A 12,906-nucleotide genomic window follows, 5' to 3' on the forward strand; every position below is an offset into this window, starting at 1 on the left:
GGCAGAAGTGGATCGGTTGCACGGATGCAGCCCCGTAGAAGGGGTAGCCCCAATGCTGGGAGTTGTCTCGGGATGCGCTCCTGGTGAAAGGGGGCCTCCCGGGTTGCTGGGGCGGGGGGATGGTCGCGCCCGGGCGGGGCGGGGCGGCGAGGTTATGTAAAGCGGCGGATTAGCGGGGCCGGGGTGCGGCCGGGCGGCGCCGCGATGGGAGCAACGAGCAGCGGCCCCGGCCCGGCCCCAGATCCGGTGCGTTCCCCCCAGGTGCGTGCGGCGCTCGGCGGCTCTGGGGGTTCCCCAGCCCCCACCTCAGCCCCAGGGTCCCCGCAGCCGTTCAGCTGACGCTGCCTTCGGTTCCGCAGGGCCGCGCCGTGGGTTCGTGGGTGCGGGCGCTGCTGGGCCGGGCCGGGTCGGTACCGGGGTCGGGGCTCGCCTTGGCCCCGCGGAGCTCCACCGAAGAGCCGCCGTTGCCTGGGTGGCCGCTGCCGCAGCTCGTCTCGCTTTTCCTGCCGGAGTTCCCGGTCCGCCCCTCGGCCCGACAGCCGCAGCTCAAGGTGCCGTCCCAGGGTCCCCCATCCTCCTACTGGGGTCCCGGTGCATCCTAACTGGGGCTCCCGGGGCGTCCTCGCATCCTACCCTGGCACCCTCAAGCCCCCAACAGATCCCCTTGCACCCCGTACCGGGGTCCCTGCACGTCCTACCGGGGTCCCCCAGAGCTCCGTGTGTCCTCCTTGCGCCGTCCGTGCGCCCCATGCCGCCATCCCGGGATCGCCGACCGTGTTATGGGCTCCCATCGCACACCATGCTGTGTCCCCGCGCATCTTACCGGTGTCCCTATCCGTCTCCCTTCTACCCCTACCAGGTCCCCGTGTCCAGTCTGTGTGTCCTGTTGGGGTCCCTCCGCTCCCTAATGGGGTTCCCAGGCACCCCAGTGAAGTCCCTATTGGGTCCTCCTGGTCCTCGTGTGTCTCCTACTACCTGCTTTAAGTGTCCTGTGCTACCCCACCTCACCCACTCCATGCAGGATGCAGTGCCCCAAGAATCCTGAGCCCACCTCCATAGGATACTCACCCTGCTTCCTCCCTGCCCACCACCCCAGATACTGGGTTTTGTGGCCAAAGGCTCCTTTGGGACCATCCTCAAAGTGCTGGACTGCAGGCAGGAGAAAGTCTGCGCTGTGAAGGTGAGTGCTCCCCCCACAACGCATGGGTGCCCCTTGTTTGCTCTTGGTCCCCCTTGACAACCCCTTGGCCCCCCAGGTCGTGCCTAAAGTAGAGGTGCTGCGCCGTGACACCCTCAAGCAGTGCAAGGAAGAAGTCAGCATCCAGGTTAGGGTTGATTCTGGCTCATGGAAAGGTTTTGGGATGGCTGTGGGGATGGCAGGAGGTCACCAGAGCTATGGAAGAAGGGTGGCAGGATTGAGGTCCCCGGATTCCCCCTAGCCCCCCAACCTGGGGGCCTCTCACCCTCTCTGCTTTGTGTCCCCAGAGGCAGGTCAGGCATCCATTTGTCCATGGGCTGGGGGACAGCTGGCAGGGCCAGAGCCACCTCTTCATCAGTGAGTGACCATCTGCCTGCGGGCTCCCTTCAGCCCCCCCTCCGTGCCTGCGCACGTGTCCCCTCCACCCGCACACGTGTCCCTGCACACGCGCTCCCCTTGCTGCCCGATGCCCTGTGGGCATCCAGGCGCTGGCTGTCAGCTCCCACTCTGCACCCACTGCAGGGATGGGGGTGAGCATGGGAACAAGGGGCTGCAACTCTGGTGCCTGCCTGGTTCCAGTGATTCTGATGGCTGCGCTACCTTGGTGGCCATGTAGCTTGCATGTTTCCAGTGCCTGTGAGAGCCCAGGGGACCATACAATTTTTTGTACTGGTGTGGCTACAGTGCCTGTGCCACCTCGGAGCTCATCTCTCCCTGGTACTTCCCCTGTTCCCTGTGTCCACGTGACTCTGATACCCCTGGTTATTGCAGGGGAGGTTGGACTAGATGACTTTCAGAGGTCCCTTCCAGCCCCAGATCATAATTCAAATCATAATTCTATGTCGTGGTGCTCCATGGCTTTGATACTTGCATGTTCCCATGTCACCTTAGTCATGACTATGTCACCTTGGTTATGCCATCATGGCACTCATATTTCCCCGGTGCTTCTGTCACCCTGGTGCTTTTGCCACTGCCCTTACAGCCCACTGTTTGCATCGCTTTGGTGCCTGGCCCCAGTGACCCACCTGGCATTTCATGCCCATGCTACCCTGGTGCTTGTGCCCCTTGTGCCAGCCTGGCCCCACAGGGCATCCCATTAGTAATGCATATTACTCATGCTGGCAGTGTGCACCTACTGCAGCACCGGAGACCTGTACGCACTGTGGCGTACTGCTGGGAGCTTCACCGAGGCCACTGTCCGCCTGTTTGCTGCTGAGCTCGTGCTGGTGCTAGGTGAGTGGCCTGCCATGCCAGGACCAGCACTACTGTTCCCACCCACGGGGACCTCTAGGCAGGGTTAACCACCTCTTGAGAGTGGAAAGCTGCCTGCTGGGTGCTGTGGGGGCAGAAGTGGGCACTGTGCCAGGGGGGATTGACACTTTGATAGATCTGTCTTCTCCCCAGTGTACCTCCATGACCTGGGCATCATGCACAGAGATGTGAAGGTGCGTAGCAGCAGGGCTGGAGGATGGTATGTGTGTGTCCCCAAATGCCCTCATAGAGAGGCCACCCTAGTGCTTGTCTCATTTCAGATGGAGAACATCCTCCTGGATGAGAGAGGTAAGAGCCTCGGGGTACTTGCTTAGGACCCCCTATATGTGATCCTCACACAGTATCTCACCCCACAGGGCACCTTAAGCTCACCGACTTTGGCCTCTCACGGCATCTGCAGTGGGGTGAGCGAGCCCACACTATCTGTGGCACCCTACAGTACATGGGTAAGAAGGGAGTAGAGGGCTGTGGTGAGAGGCACACCTCCCTCCATGCACTTACCCACTCATTCCTGCAGCCCCGGAGGTGCTGAGTGGGGGCCCCTACAGCCATGCAGCTGACTGGTGGTCCCTGGGAGTCCTGCTCTTTGCCCTGGCCAGTGGGGAGGTAAGTACCACAGTGTGAGGGGGAGATAAAGACATCCTATGGAGCCCCTAAATTTGCTCCCTGCCCCCCCACCAGTTTCCCGTGGCACCAGCAGAAGACCACACGGCCATGTTGGAGCGTGTCAAAGCAAGCAGCTATGAGAGCCCACCCACGTTCAGTCCTGCCTTGGCCCGGCTGCTTGCCGAGGTAACTCTGCTACTCAGATTTTGGTGACCTCGCTAGCCCCCGGGCTCGATATGAGGATCTCTACTGCTCATTGTCCTCCCTCCATCCCCAGCTGTTGTGCCACAACCCCCTGCGCCGCCTGCGCTACCTCCACCACTTCCAGGGCCACCCTTTCTTCCGTGGGGTAGCCTTCGACGCCGACCTGCTGCAGAAAGACCCCGTAGCGGTGGCAGTGGCCTCACGCCCCTCCGAGCAGCCCCCACCGGACCCTGCCGCCTTCGCTGACTTCGACTGCGACCTCGAGGCCTCGCCGGGCCGGCCGTGGCCTGGCTGAGCCATCGTGGTTGGGACCTCCGTCATTGCTCAGGGACATCCCCCTCCCCACACACCTCGGCAGCAGGTTCGGACCCTGCTGGGCCAGGTCCCCCTTCCCCCAGCGCTGTACCTCTCCCCGCGGGAGCAATAAACCCGAGAGCCGCGGGCACTGCTGTGGGTGCTGCCTTGACCCCCCGGGAAGGAGCAGGACCCCAAGGGAGCATAGCGGGTTGGTTTTCCCAGGCCTGCTTCGGGCAGGGCTCGGGACGGCGCTGTGGAGCCGGGCAGGGCTGGTTTCCCCTGGGGCAGGATCTGGAGAGGCTCTAGGGTCGGGGACGAGGCAAGGTCCCCTCCTTGCCCCACCACCCTCAGCTCGCACCAGCGCCCCGCGGACACAGCGGGGGGGGCGTGGCCCCGCGCCAAGCACCACCCACTACCGGCAGCCCCCGCGCGCTCCTAACGGCCGGTGCGGGGTAGTGACGTGTGCGCGGGGCAGCCAATCAGAGCCGCGCGGGGGTTTCAAATGGGCGGCGGCGCGAGAGGACTGTTGCGGCTGAGCGTAAACCGAGAGTGAGGCCGAGGCCGGGACCAGGACCAGGAGTGGAGCTAGACCGGGAATGGAGCTGGGCTGAGAGCGAGGCCTAGACCGAGATTAGAACTGAGTCCGAAGCCGGGCCGAAACGAGGACTGGGACTGAGCGCACAGATTCGAGCCGAAATTAGAGCCGGATCGAGCGGAGCCATGTGGGCCGATAATGTCCCTACCGTAAGTTCGGGCTGAGGCTGGGAGGCTCGGTATCGGGCACCGGCTTGAGCACCTCGATTTGAGCAGGAGAGACCTGGAGGTGGGCGAGCGGGCGGGCCTGTCCCGACCGTTCAGTGTTATGCGGGGTAGCTGAGGGGGATGGGCAGAACGGCAGCGGGTCTGCTGCTGCTTCCGGTGACCCCCGGTGCTGTCTCCGCCCTAGGCACAGAAGCGGTCCCGGCGCCCTCGGTTACCTCTGCAGGAGCTGCGGCTGCAATCGCGGGCGGACACCGACCACACCAGCCTCACGCCGCTGTTTCGTCGACTAAGGCTCAAGGTCGATGTGAGGGTCGTGGTGGGTAGGGGTAAATGGAAGGTGATGCTGGGATGTACCAGAACTGGGGATACTGGAGTGGATTATTGGGGCAGTGGGAGAACAGCTGTACCTGCTGGGGTGAGGGAAATGGGGAAACTGCGTGAAACAGCCCTGATACCCTCCAACTTCAAATATCCTGTAGGACTGTGACTCCACCACCTCGGTGACCTGCACGCCGAGGCGCCCCAGCAGCGTTATTCTGCCGTGCAGCCCAGGACTCCCCAGAAATGATATTCTGCTCCCTTCCAACAGCACCACCACAGCTCCCCAGCCTTGTACCATAGAGCTCTCTAGCAGCGCTATCCTGGAGCCTCCCAGGACTCTCACTCTGGGTCCCAGTGTTTCAGAGCCTCTGAAGTGTCCTATCCCGGAGTCTCTCAGTCATGCCATCCTGGAGCCTCCCCGCAGTCCCACTCAAGGGCTTTGCACTTTGGAGTTTTCCAGCAGCAGTGTAAAGGATTCCCTGTGCAGTCCAGTCTTGGATCCCCTGGACAGCATCATGCCAGCATCCCTGTGCAACCCAGTCTCAGATCCTTCAGACAGTACTGTGCAGACCTCCATATATAGCCCAGTCCCAGCTCTCTTGGGAAGCAATGTAGTGCCAGTCTCCTTGTGCAGCCTGGTCTCAGATTCTCTGGATGGCATCATGCCAGCCTCCCCACACAGCCCAGTCCAAGATCCCCAGGGCAACAGTGTGCCAGCCTCCCCACGCAGCACAGTCCCAGATCCCCAGGGCAGCAGTGTGCCAGCCTCCCCACGGAGCCCAGTCCCAGATCCCCAGGGCAGCAGTGTGCCAGCCTCCCCACGCAGCCCAGTCCCAGATCCCCAGGGCAGCAGTGTGCCAGCCTCCCCACGCAGCCCAGTCCCAGATCCCCAGGGCAGCAGTGTGCCAGCCTCCCCACGCAGCCCAGTCCCAGATCCCCAGGGCAGCAGTGCGCCAGCCTCCCCATGCAGCGCAGTCCCAGATCCCCAGGGCAGCAGTGTGCCAGCCTCCCCACGCAGCCCAGTCCAAGATCCCCAGGGCAGCAGTGTGCCAGCCTCCCCATGCAGTGCAGTCCCAGATCCCCAGGGCAGCAGTGCGCCAGCCTCCCCATGCAGTGCAGTCCCAGATCCCCAGGGCAGCAGTGTGCCAGCCTCCCCACGCAGCCCGATCCCAGATCCCCAGGGCAGCAGTGTGCCAGCCTCCCCATGCAGCGCAGTCCAAGATCCCCAGGGCAGCAGTGTGCCAGCCTCCCCACGCAGCCTGTTCCCAGATCCCCAGGGCAGTGGTTTGCCAGCCTTCCAGTGCAGCCTAGTCCAATATTCTCCAGACAGCACTGTTCCAGCTTCCATGTGCAGGCCAGTCCCAGCTCCTTTGGGAAACAACACATTGCCAGTGTCCTTGTGCAGCCCAGTCCCAGATCTCCAGAGCAGCAGCATGTCACCCTCCTCATACAATTCCGTCCCGGATCCCCCAGACAGCAGTGTGCCCGTCTCCCCGTGCAGCCTGGTCCCAGATCCCCCAGGCAGCAGTGTGCCAGCCTCCCCATGCAGCCCAGTCCTTGGACCTTCCACCATGAATGTCCCCAGCAGCACTGTTTTGGCTTCCCTGTGCAACCCAAACTGGGGGCATTGCACCCTGGATTTCCCTGGTGGCACCCCTTTGGCCCTGCTGTGCAGCCCATTCTCAGATCCTGCATCCCCCTGGCAGCACTATTCTGGCTCTACTCTGCTGCCTGGTCCCAGCGTGCTGCTCTCTGGATCCCCTTGGCAGCACCACGTTCCCACTGTGGTTGCTAGCACCAGCATCACCCCTGTGACCGCTGTGGTTGCTAGCACCAGCATCACCCCTGTGACCGCTGTGGTTGCTAGCACCAGCATCACCCCTGTGACCACTGCGGTTGCTAGCACCAGCATCACCCCTGTGTCTACTGCGGTCGCCAGCACCAGCATCACCCCACGGGAGCTGTGGGAGAGGAGCATGAACACATCTATGAGCAGCCTCATCTGCAGCAAGGACAGTGCTACCCAAACAGACTCCCTGCTCTGGCGGTAAGTGTGGGGGTATGTCCCCAAAGCCAGGACTGTAATACCCCTAGGCTGTCCCTGCCCCAATCTTTGTCTCTGTTCCTTGTCTCTCTTCCCAGCTTGCCCCAAGAGCAGCTGAAGTCCCTGCCACGGGCAGAGCTGGAGGGGCGACTGGAAAGCTGTCTCATCATTATTGAAGCCCTCTCGCTCCGGCAGCAAGATTGGCAGGAGATTCAGCGACCACTGCCCAGTGTGGGCCCAGCTGAGCAGAGGGATGTGCTCACACAGACTGACATTGCTCACCCCAAAGGGGTAAGAGTCCTTCCTGGGGCAATGCCACTCCATTCCCTGTGACAGTGCTCATGTGCCATCTGCGGGACAGTGACCCTGGCTATACTACAGGCCCAGTGGAGTGGAAATAAAGCTGTAAGTGCTGTGTCACAGCATGGTGCATAACATCACGCGCCTGATGCTGCTCCAGCTGTTATTTGCCTGGCTTACCCTGCTGAGTTTGCTGAGTTTGAGCCCTTTGTGTGTGGAAACATCCTTGGCACATTTTGGGGGAAGGTGGGAGGTATGGCTTTAATAGCTTCTGCTGGACACTAGAGTGGAGCAGGGCTGGTGAGAATCTCCCTCTACTCTGCTGGGCTGCCCTTAGGAGGAGGAGATCTACCGTAACCTCTACCTGGACCTGCTGAGGAAAATGGAGACTCTACAGCGTCAGCGGGAAACAGAGGAGGGCCTGCAGCAGGAGCTGGGGCTGGCAAGCACAAGCACGGTGCGTCTCAGCCAGCTGGCATGCAATGAGTATGTCACTTTTCAGACAGGCAGGGCAAAACATGTGCATAGTGCTGCCTGAGCACCAGTGTCCTTGTCACTTCACAGAGCACCTGGAGAAAGCAGAACCTCCTGTTACAGGGGCTTGTGGATGACACCTTTCAGAGCCTGCAGGATGAGCAGAGAGCCCTTAATGAGGAGGTGAGCTCCTGCAGAGCCTGGGTGGCCTGACCTGGGTTTTGAGACATGGTGTTGCTGCTGACTTAGATGACAGCCATCAGCTATAGCTGGAGCCATCTCCCCTTGCAGCAGGAGCAGGTGTCGTGGTGTATGGCTGTGCTGGCCAAAGTGCCTGGCAAGCTGCGGAGCTGCCTGGAGGAGCGGGATGCCATGAGGCAGAGAGCGGATGAAGCCCTCCGAGCCAAGGAGGAGGTAGGGAGCTACTTGATGGAGGAGTCAGGGCACACTGGGCTCTGTCTTGCTGAGACTGAGAGTCCTGGGCTGAGACAGTATGCAGGGATGACTCCTGGAAGTTGCCACTTGTGTGACACTGAATCCTTTCCTTGGCAGGGAGATCGCTTCTTGGAGGCATTCTCTGCCCATGTTAGCACTCAGATTAGCATCCGTGACCAGAGCCTGGCCTCCCAGCAAGAGCTAGGCACGCTGCTGGAAGGTGCCATTGCCCAGCAGGTACTGAGCTGCCTCCCACCTAGGTCTTTAGGAGGCTGGAGCTTGGGTTATGCTCTGGGTGATGGTCTGCAGCTAGTAGGCTTGAGTCCATCAGAACTTTCTTGGTGCTGCTGCAGATCTGGCCTCATGGCTGGCACTCTCCTTTCTCCATGGCTATTGAATGTGACCCACCTAGGCAGTGCTGACCCATCTCTCCTGCCCCACAGACGTCCCTAGCTTCTGAGGCTCAGACATTCCGGGAATTCATAAACATCACCTTTGAAAAGCTAAAGGAGGAAAGGGAAGCCCTGGATGTGGAGGTGAGGAATGTCCACTGGGGGCCAGTGATGGGATCAGCTCTTTGCCTCCCTGTTAGCATAGTGCAGGATGACACCACTTTGCTTTCTCTTGGAGTGTTTCGTGTCCTGAGTAGTGTGGACAGCCAGATCCATCCCTGGTTATGCAGTAGGGCAGTGCCATGGTTGTGCTGCCCTGGCTCCAAGGCTGCTAGTGCCATGCTGTCTATTTACATCCCTACAGCGGGAGCAGGTGGGGGCCTTGGTGCCCAGGTGCCAAGCTATGCTGGAGAGGGTGCCTGCCAAGCTTCGGAGCTGCCTGGAGGAGCGGGATGCCCTGAGACAGCAAGCTGATGAAGCACTTCAAGCCAACAAGGAGGTAGGGAGTTGCCTAGTGCTGAGCTGTGCCTGTGGATGTCTGGAATGCTCCTGTGTAGCCCACCTGATCCCAGACAGAGTGACTTGTAGTCTTTGCCATGGGAACACCCTACGGCTCAGAGCAGCCCAAAAGCAAGCCTAGCGGGCACCTGTGTCTTTGCAGATGTCCTGCCAGCTAGAGGAGACCTCGGTGACCCTGCAGGACAGGGTGGCTCAGCTGGAGCAGCTGACAGCAGCCAATTCACGCCTCAGCGAAGGTAAGGGTGTCTGACATTGAGACTGCCCCATCTTCACTGCCCTTTTCCTCCATCCTTGCACTGACACCTCTGCCCCTTGCAGACCTGAGCTCCCTGATGATGGATCTGGCCAACCTGAAGCAGGAACACGATGTGCTGCAGCAAGAGCACAAGATGCAGCAGGAGGAGATGGCCTGGTGGGTCTGAGCCCTGGAGCAGGACATTGACTTCCCCTCCATAGCCACCTCCTATTACCCCTTACTCCTAAGATGCACATCCCCTGATCTCCTCCTGTCCTTACAGGCTGGTGCGAGAGAGGGACACGTTGCAGCAGGAGTGCCTTGAGCTGCGCCGGGATCTGCGGGAGGCAATCGAGTGCCGGGAGGTAGGAGCTGCCTGACCCTGCCTGCACCATCACGTGCGGCCAGCCCCCATCACAACCTCGTGGAAGCGCTGGCAGCTGGCCAACAGCGAGATTAGTCCTCTACCCGGGGGGATGGGACACAAGCACAGCGAGGGTGATTGACAAGCCTGCACGTAGCTCTACTCAGCAGTGATTCCTGGGGAAGGGGTCAGGCAGCTCTGGGCTGCAGGCACAGTGCTGCCCCTCAGCCTGTCCTGTATCTCTGCTAAACTGCCTGTTTCCAGGGCTTGGTCTGTTGGGGTAAAACTGCCCCTAATTGGAAATAACACCCTGAGATGTGAGAGGGACTATGCTGGGAGTCCCCATGAGGCCCCCTCAGGTCTCGATCTGGATACTCATGGCTAGGACTCCCATCCTCTTGCAGTTCCTGGATCAGGAGAACCGCATGTCCCGCACCCAGCTGCTGGAGGAGGAGGCCAGGCTGAAGTCCACGCAGGCAACCCTGCAGGAGCAAAACCTGCAGTGCGAGGAGCTGATGGAATCCCAGCAGCGCCTGTGGTACCAACTTTGCTTGTCACCTCTGCTTAAACCCCTCTAGTTTTGGGAAACTGAGCCCCTCATGGAGGGGGTGGAGGACACACAGGGCAGACCATGGCTCCAGTTGCTTCTGCCCTAGCCAAGTGTGGTTCAAGTGGGTGGGAGGGGCTCTGGGGTAGCCCAGCAGGTCCCCTCTTGTGGGAAGCTGCCTAAATATGTTTGGTTTGCACCACCCCTGAGGCACAATGGAAGACAGGCATGGGAAGCATCCCTATCCCACACCAAGAAAGGGGGACATTGTTCCCACTGAGACTGATGCCATTCCACAGGGAAGAGCAGGCTGTCCTCAGCAAGGAGCTGGAAAGTACCAAGGCTGAGCTCCTTGACTTGCAGCTGAAGAGGAATAAAGTCTCCTGGGCCTCTACAGACATCAGCAAGAGCAAGCTGAGGCTGCAGGAACTTGCTGACTGCCTTAGGGCCTCTCTGCAAGAGGAGGTGAGAGCCAGATAAGGATTGGGGATGGACCAGCGGAGGATCAGATATCTGTGGCTCTCTATGGCATGGCTTCAAAACCTGCCCAGCTTGCTGGGGCAGTGTAGAGCTGTTGCAAGTCAAGCTCTGATGATGTGCTCTCCCTCTGAAGGATGACAATGCTCCATCAAGCAGCAGAGCCTGGACCCCAGCTCCACGGACACCAGGCTGGCAGACACCACACCGTCCTGTGACTCCTGCCTGCCGCACCCCAGCATACCGCACCCCATACCAGCCCAGGAGCTCCTTTGTGGGCACCATCCTGAAAGCAGTGTCAGGGAGAGGTGAGCTGGCATCTGTTGCCTGGGTGCTGGGGAGGTCCTGGGATGGTGATCACTCCTTCCCACGCTGGGTGAGGAGAAGAGCCCAGTGCCATCCCTGTGAATTCCCTAGTTGTTCCCTTGCAGCAACCGTGAGTTGGTTTATGGCTCCAGCAAAGTGTCAAGGGGCTCCTTGGGCACATGGGGGTGTGAGTGAGCTCATGCAGGGCTGCATGAAGCACATCTACCCACTTCTCTTGCAGATGCTGATGCTGATGAAGCTACTGGAGATGGGATCATGTTTACCAAGGACAAACCTGCCTCTGCACTAAAGCACATAGGTACTGGGGCTGTCAGCTTGCCCTGGACCCTGCTCTGAAGCTGCAAGATTTGCCTGCATGGGGCGGATGAGCAAGCACACCTCCCTTCTTGGCTTTTTGACTATGGGCTTACCTTCCCCCTCCCCACAGAGCCCGAGGAAGGTCTGCTGGAGAGTGTGGATGCACTGAAAGCTGTGGTCTCTGACCTTGCCATGCTGAGCTACCGCATCCAGGAGCAAGAGCAGAACAAGTTCATGGAACTGCGGAAGGAGATGTGAGTTCTCTTGTGGCTTACATTGAGCACATGGGCACCGCTGTCCTGGGCATGACTTCTCCTGTAGGCAGCCTGTCTGGGGTCTGCCTTTTGCCCCAGTCCTGGATTAGCCCTCTCCTGCCTCAGCTAGGACTTTCTCCAGCCTGCCAGGCTGGTGTGTGTGTGTGTCTCTCCCACCATGAAGTTGATGGGATGCTCAGGATGGGGTTTGGTACCTAGCACTGCACTTGGCTGCCTTCCCCGCCTGCTTAGCACTGCTGTCCTCTCCCAGCTCTGACCTGCAGCACCATCTGGAGAAGGTGACAGATGAGAGTGAAGAGAAGATAGAGACCCAGGAGGCCACCATCACTAAATTGAATAAGAAACTGAGGGACAAGATGGAGGTGAGTCAGTGATGGAAGTGGGCCAGCACTTAGCCCAGGCCAGAGCCAAACTGGGACAGGCGCTGATCTAGGGCATGGAGAAATCTGGGTGACCAGATCTGGCAATGGCCTGAGGGTACTCCTGGCTCATCCGATCTTCCTGAATATAAGAAAACCAGCTTTGCTGAAGGTGCCAGGGGTGGCCATAGCTAGGCACTGCCTGACACCACTTCTTCTCCCCTGCAGTCTGAGAAGCAGCTGCAGGACCTGGTGAAACAGCAGGACAATAAGATTGCACAACTCATTGACCACAGTGCTGAAGTCAAGGTGTGTGAGGGAGTTTGGTCAGGCTTACACGCCTTAGGGGTGCTGACCACAAGACCTCTCTCAGCATCTCCTTTTCCCCCACAGAATCTGGAAGCAGTTGTCTCCCAGCTGAAGCGCTTGCTCCAGCATGCTGAGACAGAGGCAAAGACACTGTGGCAAGAGTTGCGGTTGCAGGAGCCCAAGGTGGACACTACCCCCATTCAAGAGCGAATTCTACTGCGGCAGCAGGTGAAGCTGAGAACTCACTACCCCTGCGTTGACCTCTCCAGACCTTGCTCCTCAAACCAGATAACCATCAGGGTGGTAGGGTAGAGCCCCCCACCCCAGCATTCTTGCCCCACAGTGAATTCTCAGCAGCACTTGCTGCTTTTGCAGGTAGACAAACTGAGGCAGCTGATGCTGGACAAAGATGATGAGAAGTGGCGAATCTCCAAAAAGTACATGGAGCAGGTATGAAGAGCCCCAAGGGGCTGTCTCTGGCCTTCTGGCCTCCCTTTTGCGCTGGTTCCCACCTGGTCTTGGTGTAGATTCCTGACAGGTACCTTCCCCTGTAGATCAAAGGGTTAGAGTTGAAGCTCCATCAGGTCCAGAAAATGCTGCGAACCTACGAGAAATTGCAGGAGAAAACTAAAGAGGTGAGGTTTGTGGTTCATTGTTCTCACCCTTGCTGTGACTGCAGCAGCACTAATATTTATCTAAACACTAACACCACTGCTGTCCCCAGGTCCTGTGGGCTGTCCCTGACATCACAGCAGCCTGCCCTGAGTTGCAGAGCTTGCTGCAGCAGTACTTAAACCTGGAGCCAGGCAGTGGGGAAGCTGCTGAGTTGTAGTGTGAGGTTTTCTTTTTAATGTTGTAACTATTTGTTGAATAAACTTCGTGTTGGCTTGCA

General features: G+C 59.5%; 2 protein-coding genes across 6 annotated transcripts; both read left to right on the forward strand.

Annotated features, from left to right (window-relative positions):
* The first annotated feature begins 164 nt into the window (after positions 1–164).
* On the forward strand, positions 165–3,861 carry RSKR (ribosomal protein S6 kinase related). 4 transcript variants are annotated; one of them, XM_064165864.1, is made up of 12 exons: positions 165–261; positions 360–551; positions 1,097–1,180; positions 1,257–1,325; positions 1,486–1,555; positions 2,324–2,431; positions 2,603–2,643; positions 2,731–2,758; positions 2,827–2,916; positions 2,988–3,076; positions 3,152–3,262; positions 3,354–3,861. In XM_064165864.1, exons 1-12 carry the CDS (start codon positions 205–207, stop codon positions 3,573–3,575), a joined length of 1,161 nt encoding a protein of 386 aa, XP_064021934.1. In that variant the 5' UTR covers positions 165–204; the 3' UTR covers positions 3,576–3,861. The 4 variants fall into 4 exon arrangements, with proteins under 4 accessions (XP_064021934.1, XP_064021937.1, XP_064021936.1 ...); XM_064165865.1 differs by having other exon boundaries at positions 175–246; XM_064165867.1 differs by lacking the exon at positions 2,827–2,916.
* A 325-nt stretch (positions 3,862–4,186) lies between these two features.
* Positions 4,187–12,906, forward strand: SPAG5 (sperm associated antigen 5). Of its 2 annotated transcripts, XM_064165861.1 has the most exons (24): positions 4,187–4,321; positions 4,524–4,637; positions 4,819–6,707; positions 6,803–6,995; positions 7,342–7,461; positions 7,569–7,661; positions 7,770–7,892; positions 8,031–8,150; positions 8,357–8,449; positions 8,670–8,804; positions 8,967–9,060; positions 9,143–9,236; positions 9,343–9,424; positions 9,828–9,961; positions 10,270–10,435; positions 10,584–10,755; positions 10,995–11,072; positions 11,202–11,325; positions 11,597–11,708; positions 11,934–12,014; positions 12,099–12,242; positions 12,390–12,464; positions 12,569–12,649; positions 12,739–12,906. In XM_064165861.1, the coding sequence occupies exons 1-24, from the start codon at positions 4,298–4,300 to the stop codon at positions 12,844–12,846; spliced, it is 4,449 nt and encodes a 1,482-aa protein (XP_064021931.1). In that variant the 5' UTR covers positions 4,187–4,297; the 3' UTR covers positions 12,847–12,906. The 2 variants fall into 2 exon arrangements, with proteins under 2 accessions (XP_064021931.1, XP_064021932.1); XM_064165862.1 differs by lacking the exon at positions 11,934–12,014.

Source organism: Pogoniulus pusillus, chromosome 27, assembly GCF_015220805.1.
Source record: "Pogoniulus pusillus isolate bPogPus1 chromosome 27, bPogPus1.pri, whole genome shotgun sequence".
Taxonomy (NCBI): Eukaryota; Metazoa; Chordata; class Aves; order Piciformes; family Lybiidae; genus Pogoniulus; species Pogoniulus pusillus.

What these genes read in the sequence shown, in the direction of transcription:
- RSKR (XM_064165864.1), top strand. Translation starts at nt 205, where the DNA reads ATGGGAGCAACGAGCAGCGGCCCCGGCCCGGCCCCAGATCCGGTGCGT. An exon ending in TCATGCACAGAGATGTGAAG is followed by an intron (nt 2,644 to 2,730) that starts GTGCGTAGCAGC and finishes GTCTCATTTCAG; the next exon opens with ATGGAGAACATCCTCCTGGA. An exon ending in TGGCCCGGCTGCTTGCCGAG is followed by an intron (nt 3,263 to 3,353) that starts GTAACTCTGCTA and finishes CTCCATCCCCAG; the next exon opens with CTGTTGTGCCACAACCCCCT.
- SPAG5 (XM_064165861.1), top strand. Translation starts at nt 4,298, where the DNA reads ATGTGGGCCGATAATGTCCCTACC. An exon ending in ACAGACTCCCTGCTCTGGCG is followed by an intron (nt 6,708 to 6,802) that starts GTAAGTGTGGGG and finishes CTCTCTTCCCAG; the next exon opens with CTTGCCCCAAGAGCAGCTGA. An exon ending in CACTTCAAGCCAACAAGGAG is followed by an intron (nt 8,805 to 8,966) that starts GTAGGGAGTTGC and finishes GTGTCTTTGCAG; the next exon opens with ATGTCCTGCCAGCTAGAGGA.